At 47.2% G+C, this 24,217-nt stretch overlaps 1 protein-coding gene across 10 annotated transcripts in view; it reads left to right on the top strand.

Annotated features, from left to right (window-relative positions):
• Positions 1–24,217, top strand: part of Arsg (arylsulfatase G) — a 132,182-nt gene that overhangs the window by 84,234 nt on the left and 23,731 nt on the right. For all 10 annotated transcript variants that reach the window (XM_021176936.3, XM_029483074.2, XM_029483075.2 and 7 more), the window contains 5 exons: positions 1,040–1,151; positions 3,384–3,521; positions 9,559–9,755; positions 10,918–10,998; positions 23,691–23,799. In XM_021176936.3, the coding sequence (XP_021032595.1) occupies positions 1,040–1,151; positions 3,384–3,521; positions 9,559–9,755; positions 10,918–10,998; positions 23,691–23,799 (637 nt within the window). The remainder of the gene's footprint in view (positions 1–1,039; positions 1,152–3,383; positions 3,522–9,558; positions 9,756–10,917; positions 10,999–23,690; positions 23,800–24,217) is intronic.

Genomic DNA, 24,217 nt, shown 5'->3' with positions numbered 1-24,217 from the left:
TGCACTAGAACTGTGTTGGGTAGTTTCCATGCAGTTTCATTGGTGAGAGTTACAGAGAAAGCCATTCCCGGCAAAACCACTGGGGTTTCAGGGTATGAGTCTCATGAGGAATGGAGGCAGCTGGTTTACGATAGGAAGTGTGTAGATAAAGCAGGCAAGGGGCAGATGCAGGGGCTGAAGAGGCAGCCCTCCTTGCTGTTTGCCAGGCCCATTACGAGCTTGAGTTGTAGAAGAGACAGGCTGAGGGAGACTGCCAGAAAGGGATTTGGATCCCAACGCTCACATTCTTACTTCCTTCGTTCCATTCCGCCTCCCAAATCCGAATCCCCTCAATGTTCCAAGCCTATTGCATCTGGGAGTAACTTCCTCCTCGGAGCTTCTGTTTCCATTCTGCTGGGATCGTAGGCTTACACCGTCACACCTGGCTCATCCACTTTTCGTGCCTTAACATACCTTACTTTCTTTGTTTAAAAAATGTACTTTAATTTTGTGCATGAACATACACACACATTGTGCTGTGGGATGCGCATGGAGGTCAGAGGACAACTTTTGGGGTCACTCCTTCCACCATACAGTTGTGGAATCTGAACTCACATGGTTAGTCTTGTGGGCAAGTGCCTGTACCGGCTGAGCCAGCTCACTGGCTCCATAAAGAAAGCTTCTTGAAGGCAGCATTTTGGTTCCTTAAACTGTCATGTAGGCGGTAGATTTATTTCATCTTATCAGCTCCCCCCCCCCCCCGTGTGTATTCATAACTTTGTGGAGGATTCTAGATGGTCATGAGTTTTTAGTACTTCCTCGTGATCTAGGTTAACTCCCACCATGAAACATGGCGCAGAGCTAGTCCTACAGGCAAAACCCAGCAATGTGATTTTCTTTGCATACTTCAAAGGGATATTAATCAAATCCTCTTTTAATTACACACTCCAGAGTACTGCAATATTAAATCACGGGAAATTAAATTTTTGTCTTGAGTGTAAGAAGGCAGGCATGCCGATCAGCGGTAAGTGGGGGTGCTAACCGATCGCCTGTCTTCTAGGCTTCGATTACTACTTTGGAATCCCATATAGCAATGACATGGGTTGCACTGACGCTCCAGGCTACAACTACCCTCCTTGTCCTGCGTGTCCACAGAGAGATGGCCTATGGAGGTAAGAAGTCCAATGCATTGGCTATGGGCTTTAAGTTGAAGTGGAGTTGAACTGAGTTCTAGAATAACTGAGTGAGATAGATGTGGAGAGACGAGACAGCACACAAGATAGAGAGCACATCCAGGGAGTACGTTTCTATTTATGTCCTAAGGCAAAGATGGGAACTACAATTTTTTTTTCCCTGTTGGAATTTTCCAGAACCACTGAATTGTGTAGCTCACCTGGGGAGAGCCTTGTGCTGGCCAAGGTCTCACACAGGTGCAACCTCCCTCCTCCTCTGACTGCTGGCTTTGTTCCTAGAGTATTAGCTGTTTGCCAGACCCAGACATGGGACATACGGAGAGAGAGACAGAGACAGAGACAAGAGACAGACTGACAGAGAAAGAGGGAAAAAGAGAGAGAGAGGGAAACAGAGACAAAGACAGGCAGAGAGTTGCTAAGCCCTACTGAGGCAACAAATTAGCTCAGTCTCTAAGCTCTCTCTCAGAGCCTATGCTGTGCTTGTTTCTAAGGCCTCAGGTGTCTGAATTGCTTAGGGAAGGTCTCAGCTGACTCATTAATAACATAATAGTTAATATAATAGTGGCTGTTTATTGAGAGGTTGTTACATTCGGGGCGCATCCCACCCTTACCTGTAGGACCATTTTGCCTTGCCTAGGTCACAGCAGAGATGGCAGGAGACAAGAATCCAGATTGCAGCCTGAGTCTTTAAGCCCAGGGCCTGAGTCCTGTCGGTTTGGTTCTTAGTGTGTGGCTGTTGGACCGGCACTGTCACTGTCATCACCTGGTGCATATCAGACACACAGAACTCCCTCGGAGGTCTGCACTTAACAAGACGGCAGGTGACTGTGTGAAAGCCTGGTGCAGGTCTTGCTGCCTTTCTCACACAGCTGTGTGTGGCCTACGAGTCACCCATGTGGCCATATCATGGCCTGAGATATCTCAAGCGATATCTTCGTCTCTTCCCCTCAATCTCTCTCTCTCTCATCAACCTGTATCACAATCTAACAAGACCAAAGGCATTGGCTTGTTGGGTTAGACTCTAAATGACAGTGGAATTCAATCGAGGCAATAAAAAGCTGAACATTCCAAAAAATAGGGAATAATCAAGCCAATATCATAAGGTTGTGGGTTTTTTTTTTTTTTGGTAAGTATTTATTTTATTTTTATGTGCATCTGTGTGCATCTGTGTCTGGGTTTGTGCATGTGAGAACAGGTACCCAAAGAGGCCAGGAAAGGGCATCAGATTCTTGGAGCTGGAATTACAGGTGATTTTGCTTCATCTTATTTGAGTATTGGGAACCGAACTTGGCTCCTTTGCGAGAGCAACTGCTGAACCATCTCTTTGGCTTCAACTTTTTCTTTAAAAGAAAAATGTGTTTGGCAATGAATTACCTAGGTGGACCTCGCCCCCTACGCTTCTACACCAGGGTATTGTGTGTGTTTGTGTGGTGGAGTTTTTGATTCTCCCCAGCCCATCTCTAATTGTCCTTGGGGGGGGGGGCACGTGTGACACTGCACGCTTCTTGTCCAGTTCTTGGTGGTGACCAGGGCAGAGAGCTACTTTCTGTCCTCCCAGAATAGCCTGTCAGGGATACAGGTGACCCCATGCTAGACAAGTGCAGACCTCTGAGACTGAAGATAACTTCACTCAAGATCATGTTCAGAGGAAGGTGTGTGGCCTGTCAGATTCTCCTCAACCTTAGGACCCATGGCAGAATTTGTTTTCTCCAGGAATTGCTATCCTTCTGACTTTTTTCTTTTAACTGGGTGTCACCCAGTTTCTCCATGCTTTCTAAACATGATTCAAAATTAAAACTACCATCTTCTACACTCTGATTACTAGATTTTTTTCCCCCTCACATGAAATCCTGTCATGGACTTAGGACAGTACCCACAGTACCCATTGTTGCTCATTCCAGACAGAGTCTTCACTGAGGCTGGGCAGTAGAGAAAGCCAGCAAGGAGAGTGTTTGTTGGTAGACTACTGAATGGTTCACACCTGTTCATAACTCAGTGTCTCTCACTTGCAAGATGGAAGTCATAACGTCCCAGGCCCATAAGCATCTCAACAAGTTATTTTGGGGGTGGCTGGCTCACCCAAGGAGCACAGACATCTATTCAAAGGGAGTGGAAAAACAAATGGGTGACCTGCTAAATCCCTTGGGACCAGCTATGCAGTGTTTTGTGTTGTGTGTCGCTGCACTAAAGCTTTCTGTGTTTTCCACCCAGGAACCCTGGGAAGGACTGTTACACAGATGTTGCCCTTCCTCTCTATGAAAACCTGAACATCGTGGAGCAGCCTGTGAACCTGAGCAGCCTTGCACAGAAGTATGCAGAAAGGGCAGTGGAGTTCATTGAGCAGGCAAGGTAAGGAGTACTGGCCCCTGCCCTATCCTCTCTTCCACACCTACCAAGTCTTCCTGACTTGCCAGGACTGAGGCAGAGTTTTATGATTCAACAGGTAATTTATACATGTCTCCCCTATGCTAGTAACATTGGAAATTGGGCCTAACAGACTCTCTGGTCCTAGTTTAGAAGTTCCTCAAGTATGTTCTTGGCCTTCCTAAGACTTTTGACTATCCCGCTTTGCTTAGCACGCATGGTTGTGGGCATTTTTTTTTTCTTCTCCTACTGGAGTGTAAGTTCCTTGAGGGATACACCTGCCCACTGCATTCTGAATACTCACGGTGCTTGTTAGCAGGGTATATGAGTTCCTTGTTGCTGCTATAACAAATGACCATCAATGTGGTGGCTAAAACCAACAGTAACCATAGTAACAAGCTTTCCACAGATCTGGATGATGCTAGATGTCTAAAGCCAGTCCTAAAGGGCTAGAATCAAAGGGTGAACAGGGCTCGTTCTTTCTGGACTCTCCAGAAATAATTGTTTCTTGTTTCTCTTAGCTTCTAATAGCTGCTGCCTTTCCTTGATTTAGGGCCGCACCATTCAGATCTCTACTTCTCTTGATCCCTTGCATAGTCAAATACCCTTGCCCCTCCCCCCTTTAGACATTGTCTCATAGTCCAGGCTCTGCCACTCCTGATCTCCTAAGTGTTGGAATGTGCCACCACACCCAGGCTTCTTTTAAGGACATTAGTGATTAATAGTGAACCAGGAGCCAGATGGGGTGACACTGTCCAGCCCTCAGGAGGCAGAGATCATGGCCAGTTGAAGGGGGTGGGGGGGGGAGGAGGAAACAGGTCAACCAGGAAGTCTGAAGATGGATTTCATCTCAAGATCTTTAACACAATTATACCTGGAAACTGCCTTTGCCATGGAAGGTAAAGTCCCCCTATTCCAGGGACGAGACTTCAGGTGTGTTTGAGGGTTGTTATCCAGTTTCCCACACAGGACTCCAAATACACACATCTACAGGGCCCACAGTGCAGGGATGAAGAGATAGTTGAACGGTTGAAAGCGTTGGCTGCCCTTGCAGAGGGTCCAGGTTTGGTTCCCAGATCCCAGCTCACAACCATCTGTAACTCTAGTTCCAGGAGACCTGATTCGTCTGCTCTCGAAGGGCACTGCACACGTGTGGCACACAGACATACACACAGGCAGGATACCCATACACATAACATAGAATTGAAAGAAAACACTTAAAAAAGTGGAAAGCAGGCCCCATCTGTAGTGAGCAGTCGTTACCTCGCTGCCACCATTGATGATGGGTGAGCCAGGAATGCAAGCCTGAGCTATCAGATCTTTCCAGTTTGGGGGAGAGACAGGAAACAGTCTTAAAATGTTAGAAACTACTAATTAAAAAAAAAAAAGATCAAGAGAGGGCTGGAGAGATGGCTTAGTGGTTATAAGTACTGGCAGCTCCTCCAGAGGACCAGGGTTCGATCCCAGCACCTACAACTGTAACTCCAGAGGATCTGACACCCTCATACAGATATATGTGAAGGCAGAGCACCAATTCACATGAAACAAAAGTAAAAAAAAAAATCATTAAAATAATAATGATAATAACAGGGCTCCAGGTGGCTCAGTGGATAAAGGCACTGGCTGCTAAGCCCCACAGCACGAGTTGAATCCCCTGGGTTGTGTGAGTGGAAAGAAAGAACCAACTCCTAAAAGTTGTTCTTTGACCTCCACACACCATGGCACCTCTGCATAAACTAAATTAATGTCCAAGAAAGCAAACAGCACAGGTGACAACAGAATCTACCCCACTGCGTGTTGTACGTCCTGGTCCTGGTCTGGCCTGGCTAATGGTGGCTAGACGTGTGATTGCTTCCATCTTCCAAGGTCTCAGACACCTCAAGACAGTGGAACACTTCTCTTCAGTTCATAGCCGTAACTTAAGTAAGGGATGCTGAGTAAAAATGGTGTTCTCTCGGGATAGCTGGACAGATCAGCTGACTGTGCAGAGGATCCTACAACCCTTGCTCAGCCATGTTGGACTTTTCTAGAGACACCATGAAGGAGGGCAGATGTGTCAGGTGAGGTAGACTTATTTGTGTGTGTGCTTCAGAATATGCCCCCCACTACTTCAAATCTCAGAGCAACATCCCAGGAACTTAGAGGTGGCATCTGAATGATCCCCCAGATATCTGATGAACACTGCCAGTAGTTTTTCTCAGACTGCTGATAGAGACAGAGCCAAGCTTTTCTGATCTGGAAGGTTGAGCAGCTCCCAGCTCCCTGCAGCTTGGGAATGGTTCTAGTTGCCTTTGCCCTGCAATGAGCAGATGCCTCATAGTTGGCGAGGGCAGTTTCCTGTTGTTTTACAGAGTCTCAGCCTTCTAAGCAGGAGGAGTGACAGCTGGCTGGGGCTGGGGACTGTGTAATGCTTGCTCTGCAGGGGTGTTGGAGCCTGGACATCCATCAGTTGGATTGCATTGAAAGACAAACCAACGGATATTCTCTTAGTATCAAAGGAAAAAAAAAAGTGAAGAATTGGCCGTTTCCCTAACTAAAGTAATGAGTCATTGGCTTTTAAACCTTACAGAAGGCAGTCATAGGGCATGCAGGCTTCTTTAAGATTTGACCTGCCAATTCATCCATGACTTTCTTCACTGTAGCAAGCAGAAAAGTCCCCTGGACCTGCCCACATCCGTGCTGGCTAGTTTTATGTCAACTTGACACCAGCTAAAACCATCCCAGAAGAGGAAACCTCAATAAAGAAAATTCCTCTGTAAGGTTTGGTTGAAGGCAAGCCTTGCCGGGTATTTTCTAATTAGTGGTTGATAGGGGAGGGCACAGCCCATTGTGGGTGAGGCCATTCCTTGCCTGGTGGTCCTGGGTTCTATAAGAAAGCAGGCTGAGCAAGCCAGTAAGCAGCCTTGCCCATGCCCTCTGCATCAGCTCCTGCCTCCAGGTTCCTGCCCTGCTTGAAGTCCTGTCCTGACTTCCTCCAGTGATGAACAGTGATGTGGAAGTGTAAGCCAAATAAACCCTTTCCTCCCCAGCTTGCTTTTGGTCCTGGTGTTTCATCACAGCAACAGTTATTGTAACTAAGACAATGAGATGCCTTCCACTTGGACCTGCTTGTCAAATCTACCAGAACATGTGTGCTTTTTAGGCATCAGACAAAGCTCTAAACAGGGGAGCAGGCAGAGAGTGACATGGGTTCTCTGGAAGCATGAAGCCAACCAGTCCTATGTTGCTTACTGGGAACAGAGCATAGAGAGCCTGGCAAGTAAGGTTGGGTCAGTTAGGCAGAAGAATAGATGTTGACTTGATGTGTTCAAAACCAGAGTCTTCTGGAGAATCTGGTATGCGGTCAATACCCAGGATGTTGTACCTGTATTTCTATGTCTCTTACACTTCGCAAGTTGACACCCAAGCCCTTAGTCACACAAGACGTATTTAACTTTATGATACAAGCTGTCATTTACAAAGGGCACAATCAAGTTATGAAAGACAGCAGGAGGGGATATGGTAGCACACGCCTGTGACCTCAGCATTCCATTCATGGGTCGAATGCAGGAGGAGCTTGAATTCAATGTAGCTGGGGCTTCATAGTAGACACACAGACACATGCACACAAATCTTATGTTTTAAGTGAAGTTTATGTTCGGTGGCATTCATAGTCATCATGTGTGTATGTGGCCTAAGAGGGCAGGGGTTGAACACACCTTCTTCAAGTGGGATATTATGAGGACGCGGGAATCTTTGGAAGGTGTTTGGGTCGAGGTAGGGTCAGGAGGATGGAGCCCCAGTGATTGGATTAGTGTTCTTGTCAGGTAAGGATAAGACCAGTTTCTCTCTCTGTTGAGGGTAAAAGGAGGTAGTGTCTGAGGATGGAGACACTCTTAGGTGCTAGGACTGGGAGAATAAAGATTTGCTTCGATTCACCCAGGCTGTGGTATTTTTGTCGAAGCAGCCTGAGCTAAGACACACGCTCATTCAGACCAGGGTCCTGATGGCCTGGAGACGAAAAACGGACCTTCAAGAGCTGGAGCCTAGGTTTTTATTATTTATTTATTATTATTTTTTTCTCTTTTCCTTGATTTGCTGATGTAGAATGTGGTGCTCTGAGCAAATTAGCCATTACCTTCATTGGGTGAAAATGGGTCTTGAAAGGGGATCTAGAACCCTGGTGCATTGGTGCTGGGTGGCATCTGTGGTGGAAAGGAAGATAGAGAGGGAGCATCACTATGGTAAGGGTGGTCAGGGAGAGGAGTATCCCACTGAGCCACGCCTCTAACCCGCCTCAAGAAATGTTTACAACAGCCCCGTATGCATGCACACAAAATAGGTACACAGACCAAACATGTACCGATAATAAATCATAAAAAAAAGATCATTTTCAAACCACCCCGTGGCGTGCATGTAACTTAAAGCATCCGTTAAAGGTGAGATGCGCTTCTTTGCTTTTACATGAAGAAGTAACTCCTCCGCGGCGTACGCAGTACAAAGTGGCAGAAGTACGTTCAGTTAGCATTTTAGAAATGATCGGGAAGTCTGTCCTGATGTTGAGCCAAACTCATCGAGCGATTTTAAAAAGTGAAAGGGAACTCAAGTCAGCCACTCAAAAAACTTGCATGAAAATTTATTTTTATGTGTCTATTTGCCTGCATGTGTTTTGCCATGCACACTCAGTGCCTGTGGAGACCAGAAGAGGCTGACAGGATTTGGTGGTGGTGGTGGTGGTGGTGGTGGAAGCTAAACTTCAGGCCTTACTGTCCATCAGGCAAAGAATACTACCTCTAAGTCATACCCCCAGGCCATTTCTTTCCTTTTTGTTTTGAGACAGGGTTTCACTAAGTTTTCTAGGCTGGTCTTGATCTCACTATGTAGCTCAGTCAGGCTTTGAACTTCTGACCTTTCTACACCAGTTTCCCAAGTAGCTAAGATTATGGGCCTGCCCCCCATGAGACCAGAGAGAATTGGCTTGGCCATGCTAGCTCCCTCAAGCCTTTCATGCTGAATTTGCCAGAGGAATCAGGGTTAGTGTAGAACAGAACCTTGATCTAAATGTCTTTCCCCTTTGGTCACATGTTGCCTGTAGCTTTTGCTACCCTGTCTAAGCTCCAGGAACAGGCCACATTACCAGCCCCTGCCCAGAGAATATTGGATCATTGGATGAACAACACAGATACACACAGTTGTCCAATTTCAACTTGCCTTATTGGCTCAACTGCTAAGTACCTCCAATCTACCTTGGCTAGCATGCCCTTCCCAGAACTCCCAGCTCAGCCCCCTAAATCTGTACTCAATTTCAGTTGCTCAGTCCCAGCTCAGCATTCCCAACCTCCCCCCTGGAGACACGGCCTGTGGTCACTCCCACCGAGATCTCACATGGCCAGTTGGCTTTTTTCTCTTTGAAGCAGGGCAAGCTGTCCCTTCCCTGTCTCCTGTGTCTCCTGCTTGGCTGTGGGGGACCCAGCAGTTCTGGCTATTCCTTCTGCTCAGCAATTGAGCCCATGGCAGCTTTACTGGTAGACCAAGAACCAACTGGGGAACAGGACCTTAGCATCAGAACCATCCCGACATCCACACGCATCTTGGGATTCCTTGTGGCTATATCTCCTGGAATTAACATGATGGTCTGGATGCTTGGACTCTGAAGTGCAGCACAGAGCACAGGCTTTGCTCTAGGCAGACTTTGAGTTTAAATCCAGGCTGTTTATTATTAGTGGCATAACCTGAAGGAAGTCCTTACATCCCTCTAGATGTATGGTTCATTGCCTGAAAGGAGAAACTGGAGTTATCCCAAGGATGGACCTAGACACCAATCCTATGTAATATCTCTTACTATTACAGGATACCGGCTATCATTACGGTGCATTGCTTTTCTAATCAGCTAGCGAGTTGATTTACACGTTTTCTTATAATTAGACAAATGAATTGTCCATGTGCCCATGGATTGGTCCTGGGGTGGGGTGGTGGTGGACTGCCGAGGCCCTGGACAAGACTAGCCTCCTGCAAAGGCTCTGAGTTTTCCCATTTATTCCAGCACCAGTGGAAGACCTTTCCTGCTCTACGTGGGCCTGGCTCACATGCATGTGCCTTTGTCTGTAACTCCACCATTGGCACACCCACAGAGCCAAAGCCTGTACCGTGCAAGTCTCCGGGAGATGGACAGTCTGGTAGGGCAGATCAAGGACAAAGTTGACCATGTGGCAAGAGAAAACACACTCCTCTGGTTTACAGGTAAGGTAGAAATGTCCAGCTGATCTGGCTGGCATCTAAAATATAGCCACACAAGGGTCTATGGAGAGCAGTGTCTGTCATGTGATGTTTTTAACAGGGAAGGGGCTCACTATGAACTTGGGGCCCTGATGATATTCATTTGCCTGACCTCTGAGCACGTTGTCTGTTGGGTTCTGCAAGATCCGGTCACAAGAAAGGTTTGTGCTGACAGAGCACATACTTTGCTCATCCCACAGATGTTGATTAGGACCCTCTCCAACTATTCACTCTTCTTGTTAAAGAGTGGCTTTGCCATTGTGAACTTGTGCAGTCCTTTTCTATCTCTTCTCTGGTCCCAATGATTGTGGTTGCTACTGGTCCTATCTGTAGTCAGGTGGCCCTAGAAGAACAGGAATTAACTATCCCTTTAAAGGGCTCACATCTAGCTAGATACGATAGAACACAATACTTTTTAGAATTCTAGCGCTTCAGAGTCTAGGGCATGATTTCCAGTTCAAGGCCACAATGGGCAGTATAGTAAATTCGAGGCTACTCTGGGTGATATACAGCAAGAATCTGTTTCATAACAATCCAAAGGTGTGTGTGTGTGTGTGTGTGTGTGTTGGGGGGAGGGGCATTCCATAGATATTTTGTGCCTCAGGTTTCTATGTAGCAGAGTGGCAGCTACCTTGGATTAAGTTGAAACCGGGGTTTGAATATATGCCGCTGTGAGAGTTGAATCTATTCCACTGATACTGTGAGGTTGAAAGATGTTGGATTTGGATCTAGGTGTATCAAGGATGCTTAGTGTCCGTTGCTGGGCTGAGGCTAATGGTAGTAGTGGACTGCTAACATTAGGTAAGTGGGATGTGAGGGGAGAGGTTAGGGATGGGTCAAGGCAAGCCCCACCCCCTCTGGGAGCCTAGTATGGATGTGCTCACTGACAGAGTTTTAGCTGAGTAGGGATCTGTAAGCCCAGCACTTGGGAAGCAGAGGAAGGGGAGTCCACGGCTCCACCATGCACTGACATTCATGATGTCAAGGAACACTTTACATGTGGAGAATCATGGTTGTCTCTCTGTCTGAGGCCTGCTGTGCACAGGATTATAACCAGAGAGGGGGTCAGAAGAGGTGTCTCCCAGAGACCCACTGACCAGATCCTGTTTCTTTTTCTGGTTTCCAGGAGACAACGGCCCATGGGCTCAGAAGTGTGAGCTGGCAGGCAGCTTGGGCCCCTTCTTCGGATTGTGGCAAACCCATCAAGGTATCAGAGAACCTCATTCAGTGTGATTAGATCCTACGTGGGAAGTTGAGTGCTGGCTGTGTATGGGGTTTTGTCTTGGGGACAGCGGCCTTGCTTGTGTTCTGGCTTTCAGGACACGAGAGGAGGTGTGTATTCATAATGGCTCATCTCTTTCTGTCCTTTCTCTCTATTCGTCCCTCAGAGGACCAGGCTTTGTCCTGACAAACCAGTCCATAAACCTTCCAGGTCATATGCTGTGCCTTAATTCATTTGACTCTCTGTGTCTTCTCTCTCTGTCCTTTCACTTCTCTCCCCCCGACCCCTTCCGTTCAACCATTACTTCATACTATCTGTTCAAGAAATATTGAGCCCACAGTTCTGTAAGGTTGGGATTTGATATGGCTATTGTTTTGTTTGGCTGGGTCGAAATATGTGGCCTTGGCTGGCCTAGGACTTACTATGTAGATCAGGCTGGCCTAGAATTCACAGAGGTCCTCCTGCCCCTGTCTCTGGAGAGCTGAGGTTAATGGTGTTTTTGCCACTACGCCAGAGTCTTTGTAATGCTATTCTATATACCATCGCTAAACCTTGTAACAGAGGGTAACAGCAATGGCTTCACTTACAGACGAAAAGAGGATCCCAAAGAAATCCTCTGTCTTTGGTTGCACTATCGATGGGAAGGTTCCAGGTTTGCCTCTGTATTCAAAGTTGGTGCTGTCTCCACACATCCAATGGCCTCCTGCGGCCATTTCTGGCTCCGTATAAACATACTCGAGCCTGAAACTCATCTCCCATCTGCTCTGGAAATGTTTCCAACAAGGAAGGACCTTACCAGCCACTCTAGGGATGGTCTGGTGTGTGGAGCAAAGGTTTGAAAAGTTCCGTATGCCTCTTGAGGCACAGCCTCCTCCTGGGAGCATCTGTTTCAAGGAACTCATTAGCCAAGGGCATAGTGCTCGCACATGATGCTCATTGCAGTGGGTCAGAGACTTAGCTGGACACAGTTCAAGTACTCAGCAAGGGGAGTGTTTAAAGGAGTTATATCCATTTAGAGAGACCACCAAAGAAACAGTAAGTAGATGGACATTGATTGACTGGGAACTATTTACATTAAATAGTTTTTCTGTGATAATAATATGCGAAGCCTATGCATGTGCTTTGTGCAAAGTATGGCTCTATTACGTAAAAGTAAGTCCATGTCTTTGCAGAAAAATCTTGAATACGGTATCACAGCTACAGGAGATTAATGGTGACTCCTCTGAGTTTAAGAGAGAGTTTACATGTGATTCCTAATCCTTCCCTCCCATGATGAACTGTTCCTGTTTCATAAAAAAGAACAAAAAAAAAAAAAAAAAAAAAAAAGAGGGATTGGAGATGTAGCTTGGGGTTAGCGTGCTTGCTCAGCAATGTGAGTTTGCCATATAGCACTGAAAAATAAACATTAAAGCTGTGTGGGTATGACGTCGAATGGGGCAGTAGCTCAGGCTCTAGAGAGCTGGCCCAGCACGTAGCTCCATCAGTAGGGTGCTACTAACGTGAGCTCAGTTAGTAGGGTGCTTGCCCAACACGTAGCTCAATCTTTTGTTCAGTCTCCATCACATAACCCAAGGGTGGTGGTGCGTGCCTGTAATCTCAGTAGCCAGAAGGTGGAGGCAGGAGGATCAGAAGTTCATAGTCACCCTTGACCCTATATAGTAAGTTCGAGGCCAGCTGGGATATGTGTGACACTGTCTCAAAAGAACAATAAAAAAGAAATAAGCCGGGCTCTGCCCTTTTTTCCTGGTCTGAGCATTTGCTTAGCACCTGCTGTTTCCTGTTCTACCGACTTATTGAGCATCTGCTGTATGTCAGGAACAGTGTTTTCCCCCCAGGGATACAAAGACTAACAAAACCTCTGACCTGAAGGAAACCGGGCCTGTACTAACACTTCTCAGGCTGGCTTGAGTAGACACAAGATCCTGTGGGGATCTTGCTAAAATGAAATTTCAGCCTAAGAGGTCATCAATTGATGATGGCAGTTTTGCATTTCTGTGGCACTCCAGGACAGTGCTGATATCACTGGCCACTTTGAGAACCACCAGCTTAGAACATTGTAGTCTGTGATACCTGAAACTATAATTTGTTTCTCTGGACCCATGGCTCCCCGAGTTGGGCACAGTTCTTGCGCGCATCCGACTAGACCAGCAAGAACGATGCTACAACAGGATCCTTCTGCACACGTTTATTGGGAGAGCTTGATTGTAGAGGCGAAGAGACCCTGAGCCCAGAACTGGTGCTGCTTATATAGGCCTAGGAGAGGCGTGTCTCACACCGGATTGGTTATGCACTATACCTCATTTGCATGTTCCTCATCTGATTGGTTACTCTCTCTCAGTATCTCACAATACCTCATTATCATACCTCATTTGCATGTCTCACATCTGATTGGTTATTCTCTCAGTACCTCATTATCATACCTCATTTGCATGTCTCACATCTGATTGGTTATTCTCTCAGTACTTTGCAGAGCCTCATTATCATGCCCGGGCCAGGCAGTGTTTTGGCGAAAAACTTTACTGCATAAGTAAGCATTGGTCGTTTGCCCAAACTTATGTGTGGTGGCCAGCAGTAGCCTGCGCCACTCTGCAACGGCACATGTGGCTTCCCACACACAGTGGTACAGTGCTTGTAATTTTAGCACTCAGGACACTGAGGCAGAAGGTTTGCTACCAGTTGGAGAGCAGCCTTGGCTCCATAGTGAGTTCAAAGCCAGTCTGAGATATGCAAGGAGACTGTCTCAAAAAGCCAAACAAATAACAGTATAACAATAACCACAATGTTAAAAAACAAAAGAAAACATTGTTCCCTGGGTTGTTACCTATGTGAATTCTACACAGGAAAATAGATCCTCTATGTGTGTGTGCTCATGTGTGTGTGTGCTCATGTGTGTGTGTGCTCATGTGTGTGTGTGCTCATGTGTGTGTATGTGTGCTCATGTGTGTATGTTCATGTGTGTGTATGTCTGGGTATGTGCTCATGTGTATATGCTTGTGTGTGTGTGTGTGTGTGTGTGTATGTGTGCTCATGTGTGTATGTTCATATGTGTGTGTGTGTCTGGGTATGTGCTCATGTGTATATGCTTGTGTGTGTGTATGTGTGTGTGTGTGCTCATGTGTGTTTGTTTATGTGTGTGCGTGTCTGGGTATGTGCTCATGAGTGTAATGCTCCCGTGTGTGTGTTGTGATTGTGTGTGTGATTGTGTGTGTGTGGCATGTGCTACCATATCCAATAAGCTAAGCATTATTAACAAGGAAAGCAGAATTGGGATCTTCAGCATTCAAAGGATGCTAGAGTCGGGGGAGAACTTGAAATCTATGTTCCTACTCACTTTCCGGCAGGAAATGGAGGCTGAGGAGGTCTGCTCCAGGCCAGCTGGTGATGGAAGAGGGTCAAGTGATCTGGGTTCATTCCACAGCCCATGTGACTGTGGTTGCTCCCACCTTTCAAACCTGATCGTTGCTTAGCTGTCTGGAAAATCCCGTGTTGTTTCTTTGAACTACGTGGTTGTCAAGGAAAACATCGTTAGCCGCCCCCCCTCCCCCAAATCATTCTAAGCCAGTAGGGGGAAGGGTGGAGAGATAAAGAGGCCTATTGGCTTGGGAGCTTCACTTGGGAAACTTTGTAAAAGGGATGGGAAACTTTGATCTTCCATGTTGGGAGGTGATAGACCCTCTTCATTTCCTGAGTAGAATCAGATGGAGGCTTTGCACAGGCTCCCAGTGTGGTGTGTGTGACTCCTACCAGGAACTCCCTGAGACTCAGTTTCTTTATAGCAGAAACAACCTGGGCATCCCTCTCTGAATGGAAGCTGGAACAAGCCCTCGGGAGGACTTTCCTACAGAACTATCGGGCAAATGATGCGTGGATGAGCTCAGAGTGTCCCGTGACCTTGTCTCAGGGAACTGCTCAGAGCTGGGGTCAGCTACCTTCTTGTTACATGGTTTTGGGCAAGGCTTTCTGGCAAATTTATGACTTCATGTATCTGTGGGCACACTTGGATTGGTGAGAGTGTCAGAGATGGGTTCCATTCTCTTGTTTTTAGAGTTCTCAGAATGAACCTTGCCTGAAAAAAAATATGTCAGAGTAACTCTCTCCACACCATACTCCGTTCGGCTTTCTGTACATGATTCCAAGCCTCCTTTTCTCTCACCGCCTGGACCGCTGCAGGGGACTAACTCTGGAAAGCCTGGCGGAAGCCTTCCTGCAGCTAAAAGGAAGCTGTGAGTGAAGAAGTGGGTCCCTCTGGACCACCTGCGCCTCCTGACCTAGGTTTCTGTCCTTGGAAGCCCACACCTCCCCGCTATGAAGACAGTCTCAAGAGCCCATGAAAGGGAAGACAGTGTTTTCGCAACAGAGTAGGACAAACAGTCCTGAGAGCCTTGCTTCTCTCACCCCAAGCCAGCTTGCTGTGTCAGACCACGTGCTACCTTCCCCTGCTCCCACGGCCCCCCTCCTCATCTTCCCTTTCTTTCTTGGCTAGTCCACCCGGCTCAGCTGATGTGATGAGGCAGCGTCTCCTGGAGTCATCTTTTCACCCTGTTGCTAGAGTCAGGATGCTCTGCATGGCAGGGTTCCTGCCTTATTGGGATGAGAAGAAACTGAACAGGGTGTGCATGTGTGTGTGTGTGCGTGCGTGTGTGCATGTGTGTGCGTGTGTGTGCATGTGTGTGTGTGTGCGTGTGTGCATGTGTGCGTGTGTGTGTGTGTGTGCATGTGTGTGTGTGTGTTTATCTCAAGCACACACACACAGGGTGCAAATCAAGCTGACCTTCTCCCAAAAGAAGAGAACCTGACTGTCCTAAGTCCCTGCTTTCCCCAGGCTGCAGTTACCTGCCTGTGCTGGAAGTCTGACTTCTAAGCCAATCACATTGAACCTGGCTCATACCAGTTCCAGACTCTACACCTTGTCTCTCCACCCCATCTGACTGCTCCTCTGTCTGGAAAAAATCTTCCTTTGTTTTATCTGAAGAGCAGAAGCTGTCCTTCCTCTCCCTTGGTGATGAGAAAACAGTTAACTTGGCATCATCAGTACTTCTAAGAGAGCTTGCTTGTCTGCAATCTGACCCTATCAGGCTGGTGCATCAAGCTTCCCACTGGGACACAGATCTCCTGGCATCCTGAGCCTCCTGTCCAGTTGTGGGATTAAAGAGAAGGTAGAGAAAGGTCAGAGGTACTGCATACACGTTGAGAGACTGTTAGCTGCTGGGTCTAGCTAGGGTATGGTTTGATGGTAAGAACGCTGTGGAAATTGAAGTCTGTCTTTTTCGAACCTTTGGTCGATGGCTTGTTGCAATGTTCCAATCACTAAACTTAGGGCTATCTCAGCCCAGCTGTAGTTTTGGGTCCCCCTGAAGCCTGGCCTCTCCGTACTTTTAGGAAACTGGTATTCTATGGATCTCCTTGGCAAGGATATGCATTTATATATAGGAAGGAAACTGCTTCTCTGGAAGGTTATATAGGCTGTCCTTCAGCAAGATTCTCCAGAAACCACACATGGAGATGCCAGTATGGGGCAAGCAAGCCAACTAAAGGACTATACAGGTTCACATCTGTCAGCTGCAGACAAAGATCTGGCAAACTGGCCTTGTCCGTGATGCTCAAAAATCTTTAAGAAGGAGAGTATCAGCTATGCCGGTCCCTCAGAAAACTGCTGCATTAGTGTTCCAGCTGCCAGGCGGGCCTTCTTCCTCCCTGTCCCCTACCACTGAGATGTTTCTCATCCGTAGGTATCTTGAGTTTTTCTGTTGCCCACGTCTGTGGCAGGTGCCGTGTAGAAGTACCTTGCCGTGCACACGCTTGCTATGCAAGATCTTATGTAACTTCTCACAGCCCTGAGAGATAAGTATAGTCATTTTCCACTTCATGGCTAAGAGATGGAGATTGAGGGAGGTTATGAAGTCTGCCCAAGACTGTCTGATTAAAGGAGTGGCCTTCCGAGTCAGGGCTTGGATCTGCCAGGTTCTTAAGGTGCCCTTCTGACCACCCTGTTCATACACCTCACAATCTGGTTCTTAGACCATCGCTGCCGTTATAATCATCTAGAATCAGGGTCCTTCTGCCGTTCATGCTTCCTAGTCAGTCAGAGTTTCTGGGGGAGAGAACTCAGAAATATGAATGTTTGGGGGAAAAAAGCTTTCATATTGTGTGTGTGTGTGTGTGTGTGTGCGTGTGCGTGTGAGAGAGAGAGAGAGAGAGAGAGAGAGAGAGAGAGAGAGAGAGAGAGAGAGAACCTGTACTGTACTACCATGGTACACAGGTGGATGTCAGAAGATAACTTGCAGGAGTCAGTTCTCGCCTTCCACCATTCAGATCCGGGGGATTGAACTCGGCTGATTAGGCTTGGCCGCAAGCTCCTTTGCCACGGAGATAGCCCTCCAGCCTCTGTATAAAAATCATTTAAACGGACACAGCACACGTATGGAAGTCAGAAGATGACCTTCAGGCGTCCTAGGGGTAGAACTCAGGTTCCCAGGGTTAAAGGCAAGCATCCCTAACTGCTGAGCCACCTCACTGGTTCGGAAGTCCATTATTTTCCATGAGCTCTTGTCTGGCCATGCTCCTGTATGAAGAGATTGGCACACCTCTCTCGCTGAGCTGCTTGCCTTTCTGACTCGGTGAGACATGGTAGTTGGACCCTTTCCGGGAAAGACTGCCTGCTATTCCCAGGCGTAGGCTGCAGAGTTTTGGTCGGCTAGCCCCTGCCGTGATACATTGCGGAATGGCACTTTACTTCCGAGGCCAGGGAGGGAAGAGCAAGTAAGCAACTTTATGAATCACGGTTCTGTTTATGTTTTGGTTGCCGAGGCTAAATATTTACTGCTTTAAGTAAGAGGCTCTGCTTTAATTAGAGTCATAACTAACCACAAATACATTGAAACACGGTGTCAGGGTCATAGACAAGCATCTCTGGACAGAAAGCCAAATACAGCTCACACTTTTAATGTGCCGGAGCCATGGATCCAAGCACTAAAGCTTATCTAAGTTAACAAATAGCTTTCCAAATCGAAAAGTGCATAGACATTTATAAGCTGTGGACTCAGCTGTTTCTCTGCTGTAGCTCATGAAGTCATGGTTACAAGGATATGGCATAAGGGATAAAGATGTGGTCCATTTAAAGCCTGTGGTTAAGAAGGGTAGCAACCAGAAAGTTCCAGATGCCAGGAAAGCAATAGCCCCCCCCCCCCACACCCTAGGACCTCACGGGGATGACATTAGCTGAAATACCCCACAAAGGGGAGGGAGAACCTATCGAGACCACATCCATGGGTTAAGCATGGGCCCCCTTGTTGAGGGATGGGGCCACCCACCCATCTCCAGAATTTTAACCCAGATTGCTCCTGTCTAAAGGAAATACAGGGACAAAGAGCAGAACAGAGACTGAAGGAAAGGCCACCCAGAGACTGCCCTACCTGGGGATCCATCCCACATGCAGACACTAAACCCAGACACTATTGCTGATGCCAAGAAGTGCTTGCTGACAGGAGCCTTGTATAGCTGTCCCCTGAGTGGCTCTGCCAGATCCTGACCAATATAGATGCGGATGCTCACAGCCAACTATTGGACTGAGCACTGGGACCCCAATGGAGGAGTTAGGGGAGGACTGAGGAGCTAAAGGGGCCTTATCTGGCATCAATGGGAGGGGAGGCCCTTTGTCCTATAAAGGCTTGATGCCCCAGTATGGAGGAATACTAGGGTGGTGAGGTGGGAGTGGGTAGGTGGGTGGGTGGTGGGGAGCACCCTCATAGAAGCAGGGTAAGGGGGGATGGGATGTGGGGGTTTGCAGAGGGGAAACCGGGAAAGGGGATAACATTTGAAGTGTAAACAAATAAAATATCAAAAAACCCCACCCCATAATACACAGATTAAAAATGTAAAATAAAATAAAAATTAATATTACATGGAAAAGAATAAAAGAAGCACACAAGGCTGGGGAGGTGACTCAGTCAGCCCGAGTTATCCCTAGAACCCGTGTTAAAATGCTAGGCAGTCTGCTTGTAATTCCAGTGCTGGAGAGGCAGAGGCAAGCGGATCTCTGCAGCATGGTGCCCAGCCTTGCTTCCTAACAACCAAGTTCTGGGTCAAGTGAGAGTGTGAGGTTATGAGTCCCTGCAGGGCACCAAGGCCTCTGGGCACAAGGATGCGGTATATAGAACAGGGTCAGGCCTTGCCCTTTGTCCCCTCTTCCACGCGGTCAAGCCAGCTGACCTGTTACAGATCGCCTGCCAGTGTGGCCCTGTCCTGAAACCCACAGTAGAGAAGCAAAGATGTCTGGGAGAGTGAAGGGTTCAGGAGGCAGAGGAGAAGCCTGGATGGTGACCGACCGCACTTTCTGAAACCCAGATGATTAAAATAGGTAAGGGTGGTGACATATAAGGACAGTGACATCGCAGTCAGGGCTTCCTCTCTTCCTGACCCCCTCAGAATCTTAAGCCAACAGAAAATGCAGCAGCTTTGTCTCTTGTGCTTCCGCCATGGCCCCAAAGTCTTAGCTTCCTGACAATTCTCAGTTTCCCCAGAGTGACCAGGAAACAATCCAGGTTTTACTAATCAGTGGATGTGAAAGGTGAGAAATGAGTTGGTCATAGGCCAAATCTACTGAGGGGGTAAATTAATTAATTATATTTTGAGACACTATTTTACTCTGTAGCCCAATCTGGCCTAGAATCCACCATGTATCCCAGGCTGATGTTGAACTCAAAGTGATCCTCCTGTCTCAGATTTCCAAAATTCTGGGCTTATAGGCATGAGCATTGCGCCTGGTAGGTTTTCTCCTTTAATTGGACATTAAATGATCTGAATGGGAGAAGGCAGCTTAGCTTCTCTGGGTCACAAAGAAACCCACCAAAACCAAAAAGGCCGACCTCTGACCTCCACACCCACCCTCATGTACATACATCTGCACATGTATGCACACCTACATATGAACAATCACATACAAAATAGCACATAAGCTACATTTGACTTTGAAGTGCATTCTGTCTGCTCCCCTCTAATCTGGGAATCAGTCCAACTTAAGATCATTACTGGGATAGTTTTATGAGCTATTGATGCACCCCTGGCACCCATCGGGACAGCCAATCACCACCTGAGGAGAAGGGCTTTACCATTTACCACGGTGTTTTTAAAGAAGGGATTCTGAGATGCATTTAGGATGTGGAATGTTATGCTGGAAGAGTTCCTCGTTAAGGGTCCTGGCTTGTGTAGTTTGATATGGACTTACTAGCTATTTAAATTCATCCAGGGCTGGTGGCACATTCCTGCCCTCCCAGCTATTCCGGTAGCTGAGGCAGGTGATTTGACAGTTTGAGAGTAGGCTAGGCCACATAGTGAATTCAAGGCTAGCCCAGTCAATGTAGTAAGAGTTGTTTCAAAACTAATAATAATAATAAAAAAAAGTGTCAGGGCTGCAGACGTAACTTAGATTCCATGTTAGAGCACTTCCCTAGCACAGGAAAGGCCCTGAGTTCACACCTCCATACTGAAAAAAATTTACTTAACCTTTTTGAGCATTTTCATTTGAAAAAACTGGGAATTGTAGTGTGTGTAGTATAAAGGATTGTCATACAAGGGGTGATGAGGTGGCTCAGTGGATGAAGGTGTTTGCGGTGGAGCCCAAACACCTAAGTTTGATCCTCACAACACACATGGTAAAAGGGAGAACCGGTTCCCAAAGTTACCCGATGACCTTCACATGCAAATCTTGGTGCACACAAAAGGGTGCACACATGCATGTGTGTGTGCGCGCGCACACACACACACACACACAAGTGTACAAGAGATTGTCATCCAAATTCGATATCACATAGGAAAGCACTTAGCCGTGTATTTAGGAACACTTAGTCTGGCATTGATAAGGGATGATGTTATTAATACGGTTACTATCTTTAGCTTGGAATGAGGGGTAAGGTAGATGCCTAGAGGCAGCTAGCTATTCTGTAGAGCCTGTTATTCTGGACTCGGCCTTGCCAGCACAGACAAACCACAGGAAACCAGTTGGATAAGCACACGTGGCTGATAATGCCACTCCACCACTTGCAAGGCCTATGGAAGAAGATAGGGGGGCGGGGATGTTTCTTTCTGACTCCTCCTGGCACGGCTGCTGAGAAACTGGGGTTTGGAGCAGAGCCCTGTGTGTGTGTGTGTGTGTGTGTGTGTGTGTTGGTCAATATTTACTTTGGTAATTGCTTGACCACGCTCAGGACTCAAGCTAAATTCCTTTGGTGTCCAAGGACTGTGGGACACGGATCATTTACATGCCTGGAATCGCGTCTTTCAGTTAAAATTAGAACCTTAGGTGCAGCTGGATTCGCTGATGAGCTCCACCCACGGAGTCCTGTTGAGGGGCCTCCCCGGGCCAACCACCTTTTCTCCATCACGTGCTGAACTTTCTACTATGTTAACATTTTAACAAGATACATTTGCTGCCAACACAGTTCCTTCTAACCCCCACCCCCACCTCACCCTCACCCCCACCCCCGCCAGCTTCTGACCCTCTGCGGAGAGACTGTGAGCAGAATGAAACTGTTTCCCTTAAGAAATCCCTGGGGGAGGTCAGTCATCCTCAAAGGGGCTGCCCGAAGTATCATGGTGAACAGGTGTCTCTTTGCCTGTCACGGAGCTGAACCGCAGCTCCTGCTTTCCGGTTAGAGATAATGATTTACTTCTGGAATCCAAAGCTTAACATCTGGCCTCAAAGGTTAAGCAGAGACCTTTGAATGTCAAGCATCATGGGCTGTTAATTAGAGGGCCCCATATTTCCACCCACTCCTACCAAATGTGTCCACGCAAATGCCCCTCCCAGGGCTGGAAAGACCCACAGATTCCCCCAGCACGCGTCTGTATGCGCACTCATTGCTGTTTGGCCTTAAGCTGAAGCATGCCGGGTATTCTGAAACTACATGGAAACTCGTTTTATGCTCCTCCACAGTTCAGTATTTTCTATTCCACGTGCGTGAATAATCGGAGTGGTCTTATGTGGGTTTCTTTTGCGGGGGGGGGGGGGGGGGAGGGAGTAAAGGCTCCAGAGGAAAGTACACACTTGAGAAATTCAGGATTACATCAAAGAGCTTTTCAGTCTGCAGTGACTGCGGGATTCAGTTGGTTTCTTGAACCTAACACACTTAGATGTAAACAGTCCATAAGTTGGGAGCTGCTTTGTTTTCAGCTCCTTATATCAACACTCCGGGGCTCCTTATACACTAGACCAGGAATTCGGAGCTCTTCTGGGATGGGGTACTGAGCCCAGGACATCAAAGGTTCTTTTTGTAGCAGTGAGATTAGAGGGAGGAAGCCTTCATCCTGGTCGCCTCAACTCCACACCCGTGATGTGATCGCTTTTGTTATTTATACCAGCCAAACTTGGGCAGTCGCACGACCACAGAGTGCGTGAGCCACATACAGCACTTGTCTTGGAAGAACTTCTTACACGCGAACCTTGTGGAATCCCTGGCCTCTGGCTCAACCAGGGACAAGGGTGGAGTGTGTGTGTGGGAGTGGCAGAGCCCGTCATGGTTAATTCAGTGCGACATGTGTATTCAGGATGTTTTCATAAAACATGACCTCATCTCTTCCAGCCCACGGGCTGTCATTATATTGGTGGTCACTTTTGACTTGGCTACAAAAGTAATGCCTCTCGTCACTAAAGTTCATAGATTGCACATGGGCTATTCTTACCTCCCGCCAAGAGGCAAACACTCAGAACCATGACTGATAACTGTCTCATCAGAACAACTCATTGACTCAAGGAAAAACAGAGCAAAACAAAATAAATCCACACAAGATCAGCCAGGCCCTGGGTGGATTAAACAGCTGAGGAGACTCCCTCTTTCAAAGAATTGTAGTTTTTATTTGTTATTGAGTACTAGCGATTGAATGGCCTCATGCACGCTAGGTAGGTGTGGACAGTTTGTAGGAGTCTGTTCTCTCTCTCTCTCTCTCTCTCTCTCTCTCTCTCTCTCTCCCTCCCTCCCTTCCTCTCCCTCTCTCTCTTCATCCTAATCAGTCACGATCAACTGGAAAACAAATTCATTTATTTAACAAACGTTCCTTAAGCACCCGGGATGTCTTGAGTCTCATAGTGTGGGGACACAGGAGAAGAAGGGAATAAAATAACAGTTTAGCGTGGGGGATGCCATGAAAGGAATTGCCAAGATTAACAGTGGACTCTGTTTATATAAGTTAGTAAAATCAAAGGGTGTACTGAGAGTGATTAACTATTTGTTGGGGACAAATAGCTGGGTAATAAAATAATTAAATTCCTTCCTTCCTTCCTTCCTTCCTTCCTTCCTTCCTTCCTTCCTTCCTTCCTTTCTTTCTTTGCTTTGTTTTTGGGTTTTGTTTTTGTTGTTTTTTTGTTTGCTTTGTTTTTGTTTTTTGTTCTTTTGGTTTTTTGAGACAGGGTTTCTCTGTGTGGGCCTGGTCATCCTGAACTTACTCTGTTCAAGGCTAGCCTCAATCTCAGAGATTTGCCTGCCTCTGCCTCTTAAGTGCTGGGATTAAAGTCATGTGCCACCCCTGCCTGGCTAATTTTTTTTCTTTTTTTTTAAAGAAAGACATTTCTTTGTTGAAACTATTGGATATTCCTAGAGAGGGACTGTTTGCCCACAGGCCATCTCTTAGCTGAAAAAGAAGCCTTGAGTTACTGATGTTCATGAAACAGCTGCTTCTTCTCATAGGTGGAAGTCCAACCAAGCAGACCACCTGGGAAGGTGGGCATCGGGTTCCAGCACTGGCTTACTGGCCTGGCAGAGTTCCAGCCAACGTCACTAGCACTGCCTTGTTAAGGTAAGAGATCCGAATGACCTTTAGCTGTGGGGGTTTAGAGCCAGAGCTGATGTGGACACCTGGGTGGCCGGAGATCCCAGCAAACTCACTGCTCATTGATTACCCGTGTTCGGCAGGAGTTCCGCATCCTCCTGAGCTCTCATGACAGCAGTGTGGGTTTGCCTATAGAGCAATCCCACAATTCTGTGTGGTAAAGGAGGCTGCAGAGGGCCTTCCCCTCCCCCTGGGGATGATCCTTGAGTAAAGGAGGGGCCTTGCTGGTCTCTAACCCTCACCTCTGGTTCTTCAGTGTGTGCTAAAGAGAGAAGCAGCCAAAGATGGCAGCCAGAGTGATGTTCCCATGAACTCCTCCCTGGGGATTAGAGTAGACGTCCCAGGTGGCTTTGAGAAGCCTGTGCATCACTAGTCATCGAATGGC

This window comes from Mus caroli, unplaced genomic scaffold, assembly GCF_978045245.1.
Source record: "Mus caroli unplaced genomic scaffold, Mus_caroli_1 scaffold_13, whole genome shotgun sequence".
NCBI classification, from domain to species: Eukaryota; Metazoa; Chordata; class Mammalia; order Rodentia; family Muridae; genus Mus; species Mus caroli.
Note: the sequence above shows the minus strand (reverse complement) of the source record. Positions and strands in the feature narration are given on the sequence as shown.